Raw genomic sequence first — 23520 nt, forward strand, 5'->3', positions numbered from 1 at the left:
CGGAGACATTTGAGATGTGGGTGTACCGAAGAGTGCTGAAGATCTCATGGGTAAATAGAATAACCGTAGAATAGAATAAACGTAGAGGTAATCACACAGACGTATGCATAAGGAAAGAGAAGTACTTCTAACAATTAAGAGAAGAAAACTGAGATATATGGGACATGTGATGAGAGGAGATAAATATCTAATACTCAACTTCATTATGTAAGTAAAATCCAGGAAAAAGATTTATAGGAAGCTGATAGCTGATTTAAGAGGAAACATTGGCGATCAACAGGTAGCGAAAACGCGTTTCAAGATTACGGCTGTAATTTTGAATATTTTTTCGAGATATTTGGCACACGTATTCGTAATATAATAAAGAATGGCGGTACAGAGCCCAATTTGAAAAATATATTAATATGTGGAAATTACTCTGTAATTAAATACAATATTAAAAAAACGAGCCTGTACCGCCATTAAGAAGAACAAAAAAATACACTTTCTTCAAATAAACTTTTTTATCCGATGCCTAGATTTTGTGTCATTTTGGAACTACTAAAATTTTTTATTTCATTAGTAGTTCCAAAATGACACAAAATCTAGGCATCTGATAAAAAAGTTTATTTGAAGAAAGTGTATTTTTTTGTTCTTCTTAGTGGCGGTACAGGCTCGTTTTTTTAATATTGTATTTAATTACAGGGTCATTTCCACATATTAATATATTTTTCAAATTGGGCTCTGTACCGCCATTCTTTATTATATTACAAATACGTGTGCCAAATATCTCGAAAAAATATTCAAAATTACAGCCGCAATCGTGGAACGCGTTTTGGCTACCTGTTGATCGCTACTGTATTACCTTAACTCATGGCTGAAGAATCTTGGGGCATAGTTTGGATGTAGTAACAACGAATTATTTAGAGCCGCACTCTCAAAAGTAAAAATCGCTTTGATGATTGCCAACCTTCGAAGCGGAGACGGCACCTAGAGAAGAATGCGCCACCCAAAGGAGACGGATGAAAAGGGTCAGGTCGAAGAAAAACGCCATGGGTTAGAAACTTAAGAGAGTGATTTGAGAAACTCCAGCTTCCATTTTCCGAGCTGCCGCCAACAAGATTACTATAGCCAATTTGACAGCCAACACTCGATAATCGAGCACGGCACATGAAGAAGAAGACATGTGTGAATAATTTTATTCCACTTTAAAATTCCTGAAATTCAATTACTCATCAGTACCAACTAACCAGCATCTGAAAGAATTACTAAGAAGTGCTGTCACCATTTATTCACTAAGATTTAAAGAATTATTAAAAGAAGTAAAATAAATTTATAATATTTAAATTTAGTACAAATAGGTTGTACTTTTATTTACACGTGTTCAATAAATATTCTGTACAAAGTTCTGTAAAAAAATTTTTAACACCTCTTTTGCATAACTTTTTAATACGCATTTAATGACGGCTTCTAAAAAATTTCAAATTTCTATCAAAGAATATCAAGGACCTTGGCCACCCCTGTTACAGACGACAATTAGATAAGAATTAATTATTGTTTCATTAGTAGATAGAGATCTAGATCTAGTACTTACCATTGCAATCTAAATCACTTTGAGAATCTGGTTGATGGAAAAATGAAGAAATTTTGGGTATTATCTTCTTCAAAACTTCTTCCTTTTTTTGTTTCATTTTTCTTTTCATCGCTCCACTCAGCTACACTCTTTTTATTTCACTAATTTTTTCACTTCACAATATTTTCAGAATTTAAAATTTAAACTTTCTGAATCGACTGCACAAATTGAACCTAATAAACCTAATAAACTCTAATAAACCAAACTCAAAAAATAGATTTGAAAACAGATTCAGTTTTTTCAACAACACTTGTTATATAAGCCAAGGGTGACTGGACAATGAAAAAATGGGCTAAACAATAAATAGATTAAGTACACGCAAATATACCCAAAACAATACTTATACACACTGTTCCAAATCGTCAAGGATTAAGCGATAACAAAAATTGCAATTTGGCCATTTTACAGTGTGTCACCGCCAACGGTAAATGACCCATGAAAAGTACCTAACTTGAAAACAAAAACAAAGCTTCTTTGTTGTTATGGAATAGGGCGGCAAATGGATATATTATTATTTACAATACAATATTATAGATAAAGAATCCATTATACGAAAAGGTCGACATCCAAACAATACACTGTTTCAAAGCGTTTTATTAGGGAAATTGTAGAATATTTTGTTCAATTTTTTCAATGGAAGTTTTGTTTCGACATGCAGCGCCAAGGCCCCGTATAATATGCCGGATATCGTGTAGACATAATACCGAAATATTATTTTAACGATATAGGTACACTTCTCCAAGAAATTAACGCACCACCCATCTTTATTTATACGTCCATGGCACCACCTTAAAAATGGGTTATTTTTAATGTCTCAAATTTCCTAAACCTGTTGTTATTTAAATTTAAGTAATTTTTTTTAATATTTAGTCTTATTCTATTCTTTATAAATATCGCAGTAATAATAGATATTGTTGCTAGACACGTCAATTTTGTCAGTGTATACCGGGTGTACCAATCAAACTGTGTTTTTTCTCACTCTGTGGAATATTCTAGCATTATGCTAACTTATTATTCTAGCATGCAATAATAGCATACTGAAATTAAAGCCCAACTAAAGCCTCATATTTTCTTAACATTATGTTTTTTTTATTCATTCACTTATATTGGATAATAAAAAAGTTAGGTACTTTTTTATCTATCCATGTTTTTCATCAATACAGAATGTTTTTAAATAAATATGGCAAACTTTAATGGGTAATTCTGCACGAAAAACTAATGACAGTTTACTTCATAAACGTTTACTTTATAAATGCTTTGTTTACCAAATAGGGAGGGGTTGAAATTTTTCTTACAAACTGACGATTTACTTATTGCTCTAAAATCGGCTGAAATACGCAAATGAAATTTTGTGGGTTTTAAGAGGTAGTTTTAACTTTAGTTAGTTAGAACATAACAGCGATCACTTTAGATCGTGGGTTCAAACCCCACCCGGTGTCAGTTGTTTAGATATTTATTAATTTGGCTAGTCTTTACTATGGCTATGATATTCAGGCTTAAAATGTACCTCTCTGTTACGTTGTTCTAAGATATGCAATAGGCTAATGGGCAACTGCGAGACTTGCAAGACTCTTGCTGCAATACCAAGACCATCTCGCTGAGCAGATGGGACGTGAATTATATATTGTAAAATTCCCTCATCTTCCTTAGTCTCGGCATCCGTATGGCTTGCAAATTGTAGAAGTCTCGGAGGTGTAACCAGAGAAGGTTCCCATTGTTTTCATTCTGGTGGGATGTAGAGTAGCATTATGTTGCTTTATATGCCATTAGACTGAAAACTTAGACTTTTGATAGCAGTTGCCGCTAGGGCATCTATGCCATTTCGTTCGTTGCGATCCGTGACTGCACGCCGGGGTTTGTTTTGGTTGGATCGGGGAGAGCAGCATATGTGCCTCCTGATGAGAGACTAATAAGTTTCGAAACCGGTAGAGGTGCTTGCGGCACTCTCTGATTGGACTGGAATATCGCGCGGATGTAGTTTCGTGTTGCAACGACATTGAAAATGGTTATTCATTTTTGATTTATACTTGAATTAACAATAATGATAGAAGAACTCAAAAGGAATAACTTGAGCTTAAGAAAATGTTCGTTTTTTTTTGGTCAAAGTTTATTTTTGGTCAAGATATTATCGATATTTTAATGGCGTGCTATGAGGCGCAACAACGGCTCACAGTCTAGTATTTTTCGACGCTTTATCGATCGTAACTCGGCTTGTACGAATGCAAATGAGCCAATATGTGATATCCATATAAAAATAGATTATTTCGCAGCATCATCATTTCATATAAAACGAGCATTTATGTTGTGGCGGCATACACACAATTGACGCGCCTTGATGATGCTGCAAAAGAACTAGATCCACTTTATATGGATACTATCCACTATCCACTGGATATCTATATGATAGAGATTATATCTATATCATATAGATAATTAGACTCTGGAGCCCCAGAAAGTTTTAGTTTTACTGCCTACAAGAACAGACTTAGTATCACCATGTAACTGTAAAAATTGCTCTTAGAACTTATGCAGATGTAAAAAAGCTGAGATTCCCTGTAGATCTCGTTTCAGATGCATGAAAAAAAAGTTTGTAAAAATAGTATTAATAAATAATATCAACTTACTTTTTAGTTATATTTCTGAAAATATTAGTTTTTAATGTTTTTTTTTTCATTTAGTACGAAAAATAGAAGACAAAATAAATAGAATGAAAGGTGATACGAGGTACAGTATGTACGTATATATCAGAAGATAACGTATATATCAGATAACGTATATAACAGAGCGCACTGTTAAAATATTGATATCTTGGCCAAAAATAAACTAACAAACATTTTCTTAAGCTCAAAATGTTCCTTTTGAGTCCTTCTATCATTATTGTTAATTAAAGTATAAATGTTTATAGCTTAAATTTGCTTGAAACCCTTATAAATAAATTAATGTTTAATGTTTAATGTTTTAATTTTTTTTAAGAAAATTATTACTTCAAATGGGTATAACTTTAAAACAAATGTAGATCAAGTAATTTAACAAACTCTGATTGAAAGCATATTACTGAGTCTTTAAAATGAGACCTTCTATGGCTCATTTGCATGCGTAGAAGCCGAGTTACGATCGATAAAGCTTCGAAAAATAGTTATTTTGCAATTTGCAATTTGCATTGTGCACTAATTTTACAATATCTTGAGTTCTAATTGTTGGATTTAAGTTTAGTAAACGTTTTTTTCTTCGTCTTTTATTAACAAACAAATTTTATTTAAAACATTGCTTTTTTATCTCTTTTAGTTTATAAACCAGAGCCTTATAAACAATTTATAAACAATTAAATTGTCTATAACAATGTTTTGACCACTCGGATCAAAATCCACCCTCGAAATTCGTAATCAGCAGTCAAAAATCCATAAGAAACCGTTGAGTTTGTCCATGAGAATTGAAAAGGACACGGTGACCTCTATTTGGCGCCTAGACTAAAAGGGCAAAACGGTCACAGAGCTTTACTGTGCCGCATTATTGGGTCGATTCGAACCAAATTGCAGAAAAAGCAGCCCCAATTGGGGAAGAAAAAGTATCCTTCCACCATGCCTCACACATCCGCTGTCACATGGACAAATTTGTCGATTTGGGCTACGAACGACTATCCCATCCACGGTATTCTCCAGACTTGGCCATGTACGACTTTTTTTGTTTCCTAACTTGAAAAAGTCACGCGTCGGCAGAAATTTAAGTCGAATGAGAAGTTCATGGCCGGCATGGAAGCCTACTTTGCAGACCCCGAGAAAACGCATTTTTCAGACAGGTTAAAGAAGTTGGAGCATCAATGGGTCAAGTGTATCTAAAAGGAGACTATGTTCAGAAATAACTTACCTCTCCTTCTTAAAGTGCCTATCCGTTCCGGATGTTGGCGATCATCATGGCTATCTTGATTTTGTTTACCGCAGCGCGGAACAATTCAGTGGTAGTCGTGTTATACCACTTTCGTAAATTTTGAAGCCAGGAAATGCGTCTTCTTCCCGGTCCTCTTTTAACATTTACCTTCCCTTGAGAATCAGTTGGATTCTCAAGGCCGTAACGTTCTTGATTTCTCATTAGATGTCCTAGATATTCTATTTTTTTTTGTTTTGATGGTTATGAGAATTTCACACTCTTTCCCCATTCTAGTCAGGACTTCCACATTTTAGTAATTCGGTCAACCCAGGATATACGCAATATGCGCCTATAACACCACATTTCGAAAGCTTCGAGCCGATTCATAGATGCAACCATGGGCGTCCACAGGGAGGGGCAGAGGGGGGCAGCTGCCCCCCCTAGAGAGGACGAGGCGAGTGTAAAATTGGTGAATAAGCAATATAGAAAAATACAAAGGTGTAACTTAATCTTGATTTTCAATGCAACCACTCTGTATCTACATTCTAGCTGGGATGAAAAAACCGCATAAACTTAACAAAACTTTAATGCAAATTTGAAATCTGCTATTATTTTATTTACCTAATATTTTTTAAATCTGCAAGCAACAGCAACCACCCCTGAATTCGTATTTTCTTTCTATTCGAATTTTTTTTCCACTGTCCGTCACACAGATTAAATTTAGTTGTGAACGATTTGAATAGTTTAAATGAAGTGCAAAATACTATTGCAACTATTAAAGATACAACCAATTTCTTCCGTGAATCAGTATTAAGAAGGAATATGATAGCAAATATCCCTAGCCTCTGCGAAACACGGTGGTTCGAGAAATACAAGGTAATTAGGGTTTTTTGAAAAAAATTCATTGAAATTGTACAGGCCTTGCAAACCCTATCCGTTGAAGAAAATTTGGTCACTAGAAAAACATCTTATCAGTTGCATTATGTGGCATGCAAGTCAGGATTTATCGTCGCTGTCATTGTGATTGCAAAATATTCCGAATACCTAGAGCCTATAGTCAACCGCGTACAATCTGCGCAAACTAATGATTTAAAGGTAGCGGAACATATTCGTCAAATCATGAATATTTTAAAAACACAGACAGAACGCAGAGAATGTAACAAACACTTTATTGAATGAAGCCAATAAGGTAGCCGAAGAATGCGGTTTTGAATTATCTACCCCTAGAACTGTAGACAAGCAACAGCATAGAAGCAATCATCCAGCTGATACGCCTAGTAAATACCGAAGGCGATCCATGATTCTTTCGTATTGTCTCTAGAAGAAAATACGCCAGCCTTCGCTCTGAGTCTTCTGCATTCCAAGCATTTTTCAAAAATTGATTTAAATGGCCATATATTAGAACAACTGAGACAATCCTTAAACCACTATGAAATAAATGGAATAGATGCAGAGCTAGAAGTATGGGTAGAACATTGGAATAAAAAACGCCTTAATAATGAGTTAGACATCTTCAACACCCTTGAAATTTTTGAACTGGTTCGAGCGTCCACTACTTTTTATCCGTTAACAAAAAAATTGCTGGAAATTCTCGTAACATTGCCTTGCACTACGTGTACAGTTGAGAAGTCGTTCAGCAGTCTTCAAAGAATAAAAACATGGTTGCGGAGTACAATGGTCGAAGATCGCCTTAATGGGTTAGCTCTAATCAGAATTCATCGAAAACAAATATTACCAAAAAAGAAAGAGTTTGTAGAGAAAGTTTTACAAGAATTTACAATTGATCCGCGTAAATTGTTGTTTAAATAATAGTGTTTAGGAACAGACAATTTATCTTGCTTCACACATCGAAGGCTTATCCAGGAGGAAATAAACTTGTTAAATTTGCATCACGTTTTTGTAAAAATCATTAAATTATTTTTAAATATCTAATATATATTTAGTTTGCTTCATTTTTGTATGAAATAATTGAGTTATAATTTTGGCTCCAAAAACGTTATTTTCAAAACTTTTCGTAGGAAACCCCTTCACCCTTACCCTCTCTGAAGACTCTCAATTTACGTCTATATTTATTATTGCTTATCTAACCAATTTTTTTATTTCTCAAATCTGCCCTCCCCTAGTTTTGATCCTGCGGACGCCCATGGATGCAACAGTTAGTGTCCACGCTTCCATTTCGTAGAGCAGAATGTGAATATGTAGCATTTCAACAGACGGTATTTTGTTTTTAATGATATGTCTCGATTGTTGAAAATGGGTCTCATTTTAACGTATGCTGCTTTCGCTATTATTATTCGCTCGGAATGGGTATATCGGAATTCGCACACCAACTTTCGTATTTTTGAGGGCATACTTTACTTCTTCGACTGTAAGTGGAGGCCCAGATTCGCAATTGGTGTTTGTTGTGATTCCAGTGTTACTTCGTATATCTTGAAAAGTTTTTTTCCACGTATTTAATCCAAATATCCCTTTTTTGCTCTATTTCCAATACTATGTTTCCCTGATTATCTGTCAGAAATTCAGTATTCTTGTGTTTATATAAGCCTGCAGCTTCTTTGATCTTTTTATGGAGGTTAAACGAATCATGTTTTTATTGTAATGACTCTATCTCTGTACATTTCGAGCTTAACCAATTTTCTTTTGCTATTTCAATAGCCCTTTTAATTTCGTTATATATTTTGTTATAGTTATTCTTATTATCTTTAGCCTTTCTTCTGTCTTCCATCATACATAGAATCTCCTCTGTCATCCATTCTTTTTTCTTTGTCCTCTGTTTGTATTTCTCTGACATTTCTTGACTTACTTTGTGTATCTTTTCTAGTTCTACCTCTGGGCTATCTATTTCTATATGAACCCACGTTTCTTCTTTTAGGCGTTTTTGTACCTTTCCTTTTACTGTTTTATTTTTCAGTTGAGTAATATCGTGTTTCCGAAATTTTGGTCTTTGAATTTTCTTTAAACTAAGTTTCATTTTGGCGATAAGTGGATTGTGATCCGATTTTATGTCGGATCCCGGGTACGTTTTTACAGATGCTATAGAGTTTCTAAATCGTTTGTTGACAAGGATATAGTCTATTTGATTTCTTATTGTGTGATCTGAAGTATCCTGAGGAGATTTCCACGTATACAATCGTCTTGGAGGAAGATCATAAAAGGTGTTTGTGAATACGAGCTGTTCTTCAGTTGCAAATTCAATCAAACGGTCTCCACGTTCGTTACTTTCCCCTAGCCCAAAGGACCCTATCAAATTTCCACTTTGTCCTTTACCAACTTTGTCATTAAAGTGACCCATTATTAGTATGATTTCGTTTTTCCGAATCCTTTTGACAATATTAGTAAGGTCACTGTAAAATTCTTCTATAATTTCTTCTGGGGCGTCCGCTGTAGGAGCGGACACTTGAATAATATTTGTTTTTATGGGAGTTGTGTTTAGCTGAATTAAGAGCATTCTTTCTGACACAGATACAAAGCGACTGACACAATTGGCGACTGCAGCATTCATAATTAGGCCCACTCCATTTAATAAATAACTTACCACTTTTTCAAAATTTTCGTTTTTCTTTATTTTCGTTTTCTATAGTTTCGAGACTAAGTATTTATCGGACCGCCCTAGTACATACAATTTCTAATTTTTAGCATTTTAATGACCTGACAACTTTCCAAAGACCTGACAATGAACAAATTTTAGTGTTCGAAACCGGTCATCCAAGTTTCAATAAACAGATTGTGAGTACGTCTCACATTTATTTCTCTAACCTTGTTAAAAAATGTAACTTACATTAAAACAAAGTAAAACATAAACGTTGCTACGCCAATGGTATTCATACCATTATGTGAATCATTATGTTATCATTTAATTGTATTATTCCTACGAATTTAATAGCTTAAATAGTCAACAGTTATATTTGTTAGAAAACTCGAAAAAATTACTTATTATAACAAAGTTTGTTGCAGCAATTGTTAAGCTAAATTAACAATATCTTAGAGAAATTGACCGATCTTTTTATTTGCCAGGGTTGGCTTTGTTTTCCTACGATGTCCAAGATAGAAAATGAAGCAGTGGTAGTGGTGACAAAAAGTGAAGCCGAGAAGAATCAGCAGTTTAGCAAATTTCCTACGACTTTGGTTTCTGTAGCAGACCTGGATACGGTGAGTAGACAATCAGTTTCGCTTTAATTTGAATTTTCCTATTGTCTTATTATCTTTCCCTTAATAATTATTCTTCTGTTCTGGTTCCTACTATGTTTATCCCAGTAAATCACCGTTTTGGAGTGTAATTCTCAGAGTCAACTCCGAATTGCATGGAAATTTGGATTTAGGTTCTACTTACCCTCCACTTCAAAGTTGAAATTGTGCCGTTGGTTGCTTTTACTTGGGGGGGTGGTGACAGTCTCCCCTTTTTGGGGGGTGAAAAAACACGTGTTTAAAATAAGTCCAGAAATGGATAAATTGAGTAATTCTAAGCTTTTGTTCAACAGAGTTTTTTTTAAAGTTACTTTTTTATTATTAAATACTTTTCGAGTAAAGTCGAGTTATTTGCGATTGAAAATGTTTATTTATCGACAAAAAACAATGTGTTTAGGCGGCTTTTCGCAAATAACTCAAAAAATAGGTATTTTATCGAAAAAAACCTATTTATAGCAAAAATGTAGCTTATAAAAAAACAAAAAAAAAGGGATAGTATTTAAGTCTATATACCCAGTGCCTAAAAGCAAATTTGTAGCTCATGAAAAATTCGTTCTAATTCGTCAAATTCCAAATCGAATATTTCAACGTGAAATAACCAAAAAATGAGGCAATTTTCAGGAAAACATTATGAACATTTTTTAAAGCGTTTCAAAAAAGGTTTATTCCTATTATTTATAAAATTTTCTAGCATTAAAATTAAGTGAATTACATTTTTTTCAAAAAAACGTAAGAACTATTAGCGATATGAAAAATATCGAACAATAAGAAATGTAGGTTTTGCTTTTCTAAATATATATATATATATATATATATATATATATATATATATATATATATATATATATATATATATATATATATATATATATATATATATATATATATATATATATATATATAATCCTAAACCCATTTACCCTAAGGTGTCGGGTGTAATGTCTTTAGTTAGTTGCATGCACAACTTTTCTCCATTGCTTCTTATTCTTTGCTTGGTTTCTTGCTTGTTCTTTGCTGATTCCTCGTGTTTCTAGGATTGAGGTTACATTATCATCCCATGTCTTCATTGGCCTGTCCCTTGGTCTCTTGGTTTGTCTTCTGGCTTCCCATACTTTTTTAACTGGTCTTTCTTGGTTCATTCTAACCATGTGTCCATACCATCTCAATTGGGCCTCTTCAATTTTTTTTATAATTGGTTGGACCTTAAGATGTTCTCTGACTGCCTCATTTCTAATCCTGTCTAACCTGGTTATACCCATTATTCTTCTAAGAAATTTCATTTCTATGCTCTGTATTTTCGATTTTAACTTATCAGTAAGCGTCCAACTTTCACTACCAAAAGTTAAAATCGGCACAAACACCGTCTTGTATATGGACACTTTGGCTTTTTGGGATACTTCTTTTTTTTGACAGAAACGTACTTTTGATTGCGTGGTACATCCGAGCAGCACTTTCTATTCTGGAACTTATTTCAGTTTCTTCAGTTCCTCTGCTCTCTATTTGTACTCCCAAGTATTTGTAAGTATCGACCTGTTCAAGTGTATTTCCGTTAATTGTTATCTTCGTTTGTTTTCTACTTTTTCCACATACCATTACTTTCGTCTTCTCATTATTGATTCTCAGATTCCGTTTAATTAGTGCAGCGTTCCATACTTGTAAATTTCGATTGAGTGCTTCTTCATTTTTCCCAAATATCACTAGATCGTCTGCGTATGCACACTCTGAGATCCACACTGCTTCTAAATTTCTATGTCCGGCATATAACTTTACCGTTTCTGCTCTAGTTTCTTTAATTATGTCATCCAAGACAATGTTAAACAGTATGGGGCCTAGGACTCCTCCTTGACGTAGACCTTCATTTACTATGAACTCTTCGGATTCCATATTATCGGTTCTGATTCTGTTCCTTGTATGTCTATATATACTCATAATGGCTTGCCTGAGTTTGATTTTCACACCTTTCTTTTTTAAACATATGTTAGTCACCTTCCTTGGAGTACTATCAAATGCCTTTTCTAAGTCTATAAAGGCTTGGTATAACTCGGTGCTTGAGTTCCGTGCATTTTGTATTAATTTCTTGATAGTAAAAATGTGATCTTGGATGCTTCTGCCTTTTCTAAATCCACTCTGTGATTGTTCCATTTTAGAATCAACTTCTTGTAAAAGGCGTTTTTCTAGTATTCTCTCATATACTTTGGATGGGATGCTCAGTAGTGTTATTCCTCTGTAGTTGCTACATTCGCGTCTGTCACCTTTTTTGAAAATGGGTAGAATAACTCCCACTTCCCAATCTTTTGGTATTTGGCTCTCACTCCATGCCCTATTACACACTTTTGTTAGCAGTTCAATGCCCTTGTCGCCCATGTTTTTAAGCATTTTATTTTAAGCTTTTCTAAATATGCTAGTTTTATTTTGTTTGTCTGATAGACAAAAATTGGTTAATATATGGCTGTTCAAAGTATACATACACTCGTGATTAGTGACGCCTTAAGCTCTTTTATCTATAACCCTTTCAAAAAAAGCACTTTAAACCGGTGAAACAGATCATATAAAAAATATAGGTACATATAAGTAAAGTAAATGGATTGTAAAGTGGTAATGACTAGTTTCATTTAGAGTGCTAAATAGGGGGAGATTTTCACGATATTTTTTTACCAAAAAAATAGGAGCCAACTTTATTTTGAGCATAAATCGCTTCATTTTGATGACAGAAACTTTTATGAAAAATAAAAACAAACTTTTTTTAAACTAACAAATTTTTAATGGGCGTTTCCAGAAAAGTGCTTCATTTTTTGGTTATTTCACGTTGAAATATTCGATTTGGAACTTGACGAATAATAACGCATTTTAATGGGCTATGACTTTGCTTTGCTGGTTTTAGAGACTTCATCAATACACAATTTTTTTCAATTTTTCTATTACTCATTTTTAGTAAGAATATCTTTTTTCAACAAAATACTTACTTTAGAGTTATTTGCCAAAAACCGCCTGAAAGTTCGAGGTTTTTCTGTCGAAAAATAAACATTTTTAATCGCAAATAACTCGAAAAGTATTGCCTTTTTAGAAAACTCTATAGTACTAAAGTTGCTTAAAATTACTCAGTTAATCTATTTCTGGATTATTTTAAACACACCCATAGGCGTAACCAGGGGGTTTTGGGGGTTATAACCCCCCCCCATTGGGATGTACTTTGCACTCTATACGCTTAACACCATACCCTTCAGAGACCTTTCAGTAGTTGTAACCCCCCCCTTTCAGGTAGTTGTAACCCCCCCCCCTTTGAACCCCTTTGAACCCCCATCCTGGTTACGCCTATGAACACACCCCCCCCCCCAAGTAAAGGCAACCAACGGCACAAATTCAACTTTAAAGTAGAGGGTAAGTAGAACCTAAATCCAAATTTTCATTTTCATTAATTTTCAGTTGACCCTGAAAATTACACAGTATCGCCGTATTTCCCGTTCATTTACTGGGCTAATTGGAACTTGGAACTCATTTCGTAATATTTTTGTTTAATTTTTTAAGGATATGGCCCATCTATGTCCATCTGAATTTGAATTTTTTTCTGTAGCTTCTTCTCTTCTCATATATGAAACAACACAGATCCACATTTTCGTATTCAAAATAAATATGTTACCTATAAGTCAGAGACAAGGATTAATAATAAATTATATGAAATGTTTATTATTAATTCGTATTAAATATTTTTAATTAAGCACCAGATATTTAACTCAAGTTTTGACGAAATTTTCCAACGTGGCAGAACACATAAATATGTAAATGACAACAGTGCTTACAGTCGGGAGAGAACGACGGCAATGTTGCCAGATTTACCTTTTTCCCTTTATTAGCGGGAATTTAAAAATTAGTCTAATGCCACTTTGGTTTTAAAAGAGAGTTCTGTGTTCTTAAATTTATAACCTTACTTTTACAAGTAATTAGGATTATTTTATTTACACGTAAATATTGAAACAAGTATTGTACTGTGTCATAATTTAAAACTCATGTTGCAGTATTTTGAAAAAAAAATGAAGCTCAAAAGAAATATACTTATACATACAGTACAAATTATTTTTTAATGGGAATGGAAATTTACGATTTCAAAGGTGAGAATGTGTTGGGATAATACAGACGGAAACTTTTTTATTTTAGTATTAAGTGGTTACATAATTATTCAGAATATTAATAAAATTACTAGTAATTTGAATTAGTTTTAATATGTATAATAATAGTATTAATTCTCATCATGTATCTGGCTAAATAGCTAAGCGCTAAAGCCGCAAAATAAACAAAAATTGAAAAAAACATTCTTAGTGGCCTAGCACCTGGTGCTACTTCGGTATGCGGTCTACGGCAGAGTTTCTAGTTTGGTATGCGGTCTACCGTCTGATATGCGATCTACGGCAGTTTAGCTGATTCGGCATGCGGTCTACGTACAAAAACAAATTAGAGAAACTATTACAAACTTTTTATTTATTATTTATATTTGTACTTTACTTTACTTGTCATACTTGTGCTTTACTTCACACTTCACGTGTTATTCTGTCTAAATCCCGAACCGAGGATTAGCGGCGTGTAATTTGGGTTGCCTATATAAACTTGAATCAACGAAATGGGCCTTGAGTGTTAAGTTAAAACGCTGAAAAGACCGTTTAGTGATAATAAAAAGGGTGGGTTGTGATTGCGCGCAGCGGTCAAATACCTCCTGCCCTGCGGTTCTCTCACTCTAATACCCGTAAGTTGGGTTTGGACCGAAGGGTTAGGTCTTCCTCCTTTCAGGCAAAAACCGATATTTACTGCGGTTGCATGATATTTAATATTAAAATAGTATTGGATGTGGTAGAATGTAGACTCTTTGTATAATTACCAATTGAACAGTGAAGCTGTTAGTAATAATAAAATAGTAATGTTTGTAATAGTTTCTCTAATTTGTTTTTGTACGTAGACCGCATGCCGAATCAGCTAAATTGCCGTAGACCACATATTAGACGGTAGACCGCATACCGAAGTGGCACCTAGCACCTTTACTTTGCCTGGGGGCGCGGCGAGTTAATAAATTCTATTTTCTTATTGCAGTCATTTTGTGACGGCTTAAGAAGTTACATAAATGATGTCTTTAGGCTGTGAAATTTTAACCGTAGAAAGACATCTTTATGACTTGTATTTACATGATATAGGGCTTTTCACTCAGTCATTTGCTTCGAGCTTCTGTCATGTGTTGTCTAATATTAATATATCTATGTCATATGTTATTGATATTGCCAATGATACAAACCAAAGACATATGACGTAGATATATTAATATTATGTGACACTTGACCGAAGCTCGAAACACATGACAAGCGATGAAAAGCCCTATTCAATAGGGCATTTCATTCACAGTCATTTGTTTCTAGCTTCTGTCATGTGTCACATAATATTAATATATCTACGTCGTATGTTATTGGTATATAGGTACCAATGATACAAACCAAAGACGTATGACGTAGATACATTAATATTATGTGACTCATGACAGAAGCTCGAAACAAATGGCAATCGATGAAAAGCCCTATTGGCGTCTGCATATCAATATCCGGTAATACTATATTATTTATCTATGATCAGGATATTGCTGGGTGTACACAAGTAAACAACACTTTTTTGATTAAAAGGTTTATTTCATTAAATCAAAACTTATATGGATACAATTTAAATCAGATATTTTTTCTATTTAAGGCAATATAATATAAGATATATATTTTAGTATAACTCTCCTGCATTAACAAGCTTTAACACATTCAGTGGCCATGACATATGGGTAGCATCACGAAGGTTTTACGGAAGGTACTGACGACACATAAGTTATGTGAGTAGTACTGTGTAACTAAATAAATAATTTAAGTATGTGGTACCAGCCAAGAGGAGCTTGTTCGAGATGGGCACCAAACATGTTAATCTGGTCATGCACAGAGACTTATACTATAATATGTTATATCTCATATTGCTCACTATTGTAATGAGTGAGCCTGCATACACGAACTATAATATATTATTCTGGTTCTGTGTATGCAGGCTCACTCATTACTACTGTAGTGGACAATATGAGATGTAATATTATGAGATATACCTATTATATATTATGGTATAGCTCTCCATGAGTGCCAAGTTTTAAACTTAACTGATAACTAATATATATACAAGCTGTACGCTCCCGAGGAAGCTGAAGCTGTTTTTACTTGAAGATCCTTTTTGTGGTGGATCATCCCATTCTGACTTTGGTTTTACAATTGCTGGTGTGACTTCGCTGTTTCCACTACCTTTCTCCATTCTTCTCTCTCTCTGATTTTGCTTCCTATATTTCTAATTTCCATACTTCTTAAGTCTTCTTCCACTTGTTGTCTCCATCTGAGTTTAGGCCTGCCTCTGGTTCTTGTACCTGGTGGTATCCATTCGGTTATAACTCTTAACGGATTGTTCTTCTCTCTTCTCATTATGTGTCCATACCATCTAATTCTCTGTGCTTTTGTTGCTCTTACTATGTTCTCTTGACCCATCCATTCTTGTATTTCGTGGTTCATCCATTGCCTTGCATCCTCTTTGTTTTCCCTCTTTGGTCCCAGAATTTTTCTCATAATTTTTCTCTCAAAAACTTTCAGCTGCTCTTCTTCTCTTGCTGTTAATGTGAATGTCTCCAAAGCATATAGCACTATTGGTCTTGTGGTCGTTTTGTAGATTTTCATTTTTGTATTTCGGCTTATCTTCTTATCTTTGAAAATTTTTTTTATTTCTGTAGAATTCTTTGTTTCCTGCTTGAATTCTTCTTTTCATATCTACACTTTCATTTCTTCTGTTGACTAATACTCCCAAATATTTGAATGTTTCAACCTCTTCGAAGCTGTGTGCGTCTATTATCATTTCTGTCAGTTGCGTCTTCTTTTTTTTACTTACATTCATGTATTTTGTTTTATTTTCATTTATTTCCAGTCCTCTTAGTTCGGATTCGTTTTCTATTTCTTGAAAGGTTTTCTTTAATGCCTTTTTATCTGTTGCTACTATGGTTATATCGTCCGCATATCCAATTATTTGTACTGTATTTTTATTTATAGTTCCTGCGTTTGACAACTTTTTTATTATCTTATCTAATGATAGAATAAATAGTACAGTTGAGAGCGCATCTCCTTGTCTTACTCAATTTTTAATTTTTATTATTTCTGTTCTCTCTCTTCCAATGTCTATTGTTGCTTGGGAATCTCGCATTGTCATTTCTATCATTCTTATAATTTTATTTGGTATTTTGCTCTCTTGTAAGTCTTGGATCATTTTTCTTCTACTTAGTTTGTCAAAAGCCTGTTTAAAGTCTAGAAAAAGTATATGTGCTTCTCCGCCGTACTCGTATGTTTTCTCTATCGCTTGTTTTAGTGTATGGATAGCATCTATCGTGGATCTTCCTTTTCTGAAACCGTACTGGTAGTCTCCTATGCTTTGTTCTGTGTATATTGTTAGTCTGTCTCTAATTATACCAGTCAGTACTTTATATGTTACATTCAGTAAATTAATTGCTCGGTAGTTTTTACATATCCTGTGGTCTCCTTGTTTTGGGATTGTCACAATAATTCCTTTCTTCCATTCTTCGGGCATTGTTTCCTTATTCCATATATTCTGTATTAGTTCATAAATCTTTCTGTATAGTGCTTCACCCCCGTATTTTATAAGTTCTGCACATATTCCGTCGTCTCCCGCTGTTTTCCCGTTTTTCAGTTTGCATATTGTATCTTTTACTTCTGTATAGGTCAATTCTTCTTCTTCACCTTGTTCCGGGTTCATTATTGTTTCTCTTTCTTCTTCTACATCCGTTTCTTGATACGTTTCTTCGAAATACTTCTGCCATATTTCTGCTTCTATGGCTACATTAGCTGTCCGTTTTCTACTACCTAGCTTTAAGTATTGGTACAGTGGTTTTGAATTGTGTCTCTTATTTTCTGTTTCGATCTCGTTCATAATTTCGTCTACTTTTTTATTTTTCTTTGATTTAAACAATTTCTTTGTCTTTTTCCTTTGATCTTGGTATTTTTCTCGTTCCTCTTCTTTACCTGTGCTTAGCCATTTCAATCTTGTTTTATTCTTTTCGTCCACTGCTAGTTTGCACTCTTCGTCAAACCAATTGTTTCTTCTTTCTTTTTGCATTTTTCCAACTACTTTCTCTGCTGCAGTGTTTATTCCTTGTTTGATTTTTTTCCACTGCTCCTCCATTTCTTGTTCCTCCTTGAACTGCATCTCTACATTTACTTCTTTTACAAATCTTCTTTTTACTCCTTTATCTTTCAATTTATCTACGTCCCATCTTCCCTGTGCTTTTCGTCTTTCATTTTTTGTTGTTTTTATTTTACATTTTGCAATCACTAGCATATGGTCCGAATCGATGTTTGCCCCTCTGTGAGATCTCACGTCATTTATCGACTGTTTGTGTGACTTTTTAATAAGTACTATTTGATTCCCCTCCAGACTGCCTGGTCTCATCCATGTTATCTTGTGTATGTTTTTGTGTTTATATCTCGTGCTACTTATGTCTATATTTAATGCCGCTGCTAAATTACATAATCTTTCTCCATTATTGTTTGTTGTGCTATGTAATGAGTTTTCCCCTGCAACCTCCCTAAAGCATTTTTCTTTACCTATTTTTGCGTTGAAATCGCCTATAATAATTAATATATCTTCTCCCGGGAATCTTTCGGCATTTTCTTCTAGTGTTTCATAGAACTGTTGTTTTATTAAGTCATCACTGTTTTCTATGGGTGCATAGACATTTATTATGGACAACTTGTTCGGTTTGCTGTTTACTCTTATGTATGATAATCTTTGACTTATGGGTTTAAATTCCATAACTTTATGCCTCATTTCCCCTAACACAATAAAAGCAGTTCCTCCATATCCTTGTTTTTCTTCTCCAGCATACCATACTGTATAATTTTCTTTTTCGATTTTTCCATGTCCCCCCCACCTGGTTTCTTGAATTCCTGCAATATCTATATTGTATTGTTTCAACTGTGACGCTAGCTCTTCCATTTTTCCTTCTTCTAGCAGTGTCCTGACGTTCCATGTTCCAATTTTTTTTGTCATTTTTTTAATTCTCTTCATTTTTTTTGTATTTTTCTTATTATTTTGAATATACCGTGACTCATTTACCTCTTCGTTTGCATTGTCTGTTTCCTTTTCATCCATCCGTTCTCTTTTGTCTAGTTTTTTGGGACATTTTCAATTTCTATAAGTTTATTTTCTCTTGCATTCCATTTTAGCACTTTGTCATTTATTTCTAATTTCTGGTATCTGATTTTTAATTTTGCTCCTTTGCTTCTCTGTTGTTTTGCTATGTCTCTGATTTCTTTTTGTATCTTTGCTTCCTTGAACGTCAGCGCTGCATCTATGTATATTTCTCTACAGTCTCTTGTGTATTTGAGTTTACCTTTTTCTTGCAGTATTTTCTGTTTGTCTTCCCAGCTTTTCGTTTCTATTATACATTTCTTGTATCCTATCTTAAACGCACTTTTAACTTCTATTTTCAGTTGCAGCTCTGTTTCCATCATTTTTTGTATGTTTTCTCTTAGTCTAACTTCATCTTCCAGATCTACCTGAATTCCTGTTATGATTAATTTATTGCGTATTTTTTCTTTATCGATCTTCTCTAATCTATTCTCCATGAGTGTTAACGCTTTTTTGAGTTCTTCGTTTTCTTTCTCCCATTTTTGTTCTTTTTTTTTCTACTTCTCTTTTTAAATTTTCTGTTTCTGCTTTGTTTTGCTTAAGCTTCTGCTTAATATCTTCCAGTTCGTTTTTCATATCCTTGATTTCATCTTTAATCTCTGTTTTGCTTTCCAGAATATCTTCTTTAATTTCTTGCCTCATCTGGCTCAGCAATATCTTAATCTCCTCCATGTCCGTTAATATTGTACTTACTTTTTTTATGCGCGTGTCTGGAGCTTTTTTGCTTTTATGTTGCTCTTCTTTGTCTTCTTCAATCGAGCTGTCGTGCTCCGGTTTGTGTCTTTTTCCTTCTGTTTTATTTTCTTCGTTGTTCATCTATTTGTCTTGTTGTTTGTTTTCTAGACTGAAAATCTTTATCAATATAATGCGAGAAAAATATATTTTTAGTTCACTTAAAGCTTATAATATACACAAAAAATAGGAAAATGTAACCTGTGTCTAATAGTAATTATTATTATTATTATTATCTTCTTATTTTTAATTACGTTTTGGTAAGGTCTCAGATATTTTGCACACGCCGGCAACGTCGCAGAATATTTGGCCGTACTTCTGTTTGCTAATTTATTTATGGCTTTCAGTAATTAAATATTCATTAATGTTTAATTATACACGTTTTTGTTATATTCAATGTTTGTTGTATTTGTAACTTAAAAAAATATTGTTCTGTATAATATTATTGCAAATCTCCTCTCTTACGTGCATCAAATTAACAAAAAGATGACTTACAGTTGAAATGTTGAATTCACCACACACTTTGTGAAAATTTCACCAAAAACCAATGTTTAGTTCCGTACTAAAAAAACTTTTTTCACCAGAGAGCAAATCAACTTGTGTTCACACCAACTTTTAACACTCGACTCTGCTACCTAATGATAACTAATGGATACCCTTTTATCCAAAATTTTATGAAAATTTTGAATGGTCATATTGGTATTAATTCCACAACCCCTTCCTATAACAATAGGCCCATTGTTGGATGTTATTGCAGTAGTTCTACTGGAAATACTTACTAAAATTGTATGTATCTGCATCACTTAAAAGTCTACCCAAAACGCTATTAATACTCTCTAAACCATAATTAATACATCTTATATACATAATAGGATTTTTTCAGAATCAGATATTTTATTAAGATTTACTTACCATGCCCTATCTATGTGCCAGGCACTTAATAGTCTATTAGGAGCAATACCCATTACATTTGACGAGGCATTGTAAAAGGTGTCGCTTATGCCTGATATGAAAACATTTGACTATACATATATGTAATACCAACACAGACATGTATTTAAAAAAAATTGGTAAATTAAAGTAGGTATCTTTTCTATTTGAAAATAAGAAAGCAGTACAAAATCCATTCCCAAATTCATCTTTTACTAATACTGTCATAAGTTCAAAGTCATATGAATTAAGCCCATGAGTTCCATCGATTGCGATAAAGGATTTACCAAACTTAATTAACATTTCCTTTTGGCACAGTATTAAGGAAAATAAGACAAAAATCATAAATGTTAAATTCAGAATGAATATCCATTAGTATGCCCTGTTGTTTGTAAAATAATATTGGACATGAGTCTGTAAGCATTCAACCCAGAAATAAACATTGGTTGCATCATCATTGTACATATACCCATCTTTCAAATCAATGCCATAAGAGAGTTTAATGTTTGTGATATCTTTTCTTGTAAGTAAATTAATTCTTTTTAATTCGCCTCCTATGCTATTATGCTATCTTGAACAGTCTGAAGTTTACTAAAAAAGTAAAATATAGGTATAGGTGAATCAAACACACTAGTTTGAAATTGTAAACTGTAGTAAATATTCATGAGTAATTTAAAAAGTGGTTTAGTGGTAACATTCTTGTTTTAAATTATATTGTGTATATCGACGGCGGAAAGGCAGGACCTCATAACCGAAAAATTTGTATAAAATGAGTTACTTCGGTTTTCGCTTTAGAATAAGTGTATCAGCACCTATTAAACAGCTTTTAGAGCTGGGAAAGTCTTTTGGAAGCCTTCCGGAAACTTTCCCAGCTGTAATCGCTGTTCAATAGCTGCCAATACACTTATTCTAAAGCGAAAACTGAAGTAACTCATGTTATAAAAATTTTTCAGTTACGAAGTCCTGCATTTCCGCCGTCGATATGCAAATATTTTACTTACATTTTTGAAGAAAGTCTCAAAATAAACTTTGAAGAGATATTTATCTGATTTTGGTATTTATGTAAGTGCTCTATATCATAGTTTCAATATTTTTAGATACTATTATTCGACTAGTACACCAAATAAACATTTTGCAGGATCCTTGGGATTTTAAAGCTCTTTCTCTATCTTGTTTTGTAAAATATTTTTTTGAGGATCACATACATATACATTCATAATAAGATGTTTCATGTTCTTGTACTCTTGTTCTCTTCCTGTGCCATCCATACAGTGCAAATCTAAAAAACAACATAACAGGTGATTACATGGGCAGTTATACTACTTACAGCTTACTTTGTATCTAATCTATTATCTAGTATTACTCTATTAGTATCTACCTACATAAAACTATCTTTGAAATCTAAATTTTTGATATCAACATCAACCTTAATACTTAAAAAATAAATAATAATGTGGAAGTTACACGTACCTACCTAAAAGTTTTTGAATTGCAATTTTATCAACTGGAAAAGACTGCAACATAGTGAGTTTGAAATTATGACACAGCACAATATTTATTGTTTCAATTTACATGTAAATAAAATAATAATAATAATCCTAATCACTTGTAAAAGTAAAGTTAAGATTTTTGACTTGAGAAAACAGAACTGTCAAATTTAAAACCAAACTGCTATAAAATTTTAAAATTCCCGCTAAAAGGAATCTGGCAACATTGCCGTCGTTTGCTGGACATTTAATCTCTCCCCTTACAGTCCAAGAGCTGGGAGCGGATTTTGCTCGTGATAAGTAATTTTTATACGGTGTGTTGCTAGGGGGTATGAGTGCTATACGGGGATTTGTTGCAGTAGTTGTTTACATGACTTTCCCCAACGGGCTGAAACCAGAGTGGTGGGGAACGAGGGTAGTTCTAAGGGGTCAAAGTCGCGGTTTTTATTATTTTTTTTGTGACGCTCATGGTCGAGATAGTGCACCAAAATTTGGGAATAAGTAGATCATGACGTAACTAAGCAAAATCCCCAGGGGGAAACGCTGGGTCGGGGACAAAGGGGTGAGGGCAGGGGTGAATATAAAAATTATAATGGGTACTAACGTGAGAATTTTCGATGGACCAATATTATTACAGTATTATTTTTATTAAAATCGTTTTAAATAAACATTGATTTTCAAAACAGCAAATTTACAAAATTGTTGCTTTTTGAAATCATGTAAATGATATTGTGAAGTTTTTAGACGTTTCTAGTTTAGATCCGCTGTGGAGACCATTTTTGAATAAATAACTTTACACCGTTTTATCATACATTTTTGGACCACGAACTTATCTTACTCGAATAGTAACGGGGCATTTTTCTACTATGGGGCGTTTCACGTTTAGAATAGAACATTGCGGAGATAGCGCCATGTATTTCTTATGAGCGATAGCAGCGCGACGATCCCATGCCGTACTGACTAGAATAAATCGTATATCGGCAGTCGAGTATCCACCAGTGCGCGAGAGGTTTGGCAATACTGATCTCCGTAATAGACCAGGGCATTTAGCACTAAAAACACCCGAATAAATAAATTTTTAAATACAGCACCTAAAGACTTGCAGTTTCTTGCATTATGTTCTGTTCAGGATGACGCCAGGAAAAAAGTCTACTATTCAAAAATGGGTGGAAATGTATAATTGCAATGTAAAGTGCATAAAATGCATCCAAAATTGCATAAATATAAAAATAAAGTCAAAATTAGTATACTAAGGAACAAAATTTATTATTTGGGTGGTTTTTGGGGTCACTGAATACGATTACGCCATCAGACCTGATCCCCGGATCGCCTGGTGCCCAAGGTCTCGGCAAGAGACGTCATCTTCTAGAGTTTCGATGGTTTTCGGCAGTAAATCGATGCAAACGGATTACTCACGGGTTTTAGGGGTCGCTAAATACGAACATGATATCAGACTTGACCTCCGGAGTA

The 23520-nt window shown here is 33.8% G+C and overlaps 1 protein-coding gene across 3 annotated transcripts in view; it reads left to right on the forward strand.

The window, feature by feature from the left end:
- LOC114334979 (fatty-acid amide hydrolase 2-B) overlaps window positions 1–23520 on the forward strand; it is a 328905-nt gene that overhangs the window by 46311 nt on the left and 259074 nt on the right. For all 3 annotated transcript variants that reach the window (XM_050651630.1, XM_050651631.1, XM_050651629.1), the window contains exon 2: window positions 9491–9625. In XM_050651630.1, coding sequence (XP_050507587.1) covers window positions 9491–9625 — 135 coding nt within the window. The remainder of the gene's footprint in view (window positions 1–9490; window positions 9626–23520) is intronic.

This window comes from Diabrotica virgifera, chromosome 5 (assembly GCF_917563875.1).
Source record: "Diabrotica virgifera virgifera chromosome 5, PGI_DIABVI_V3a".
NCBI classification, from domain to species: domain Eukaryota; kingdom Metazoa; phylum Arthropoda; class Insecta; order Coleoptera; family Chrysomelidae; genus Diabrotica; species Diabrotica virgifera.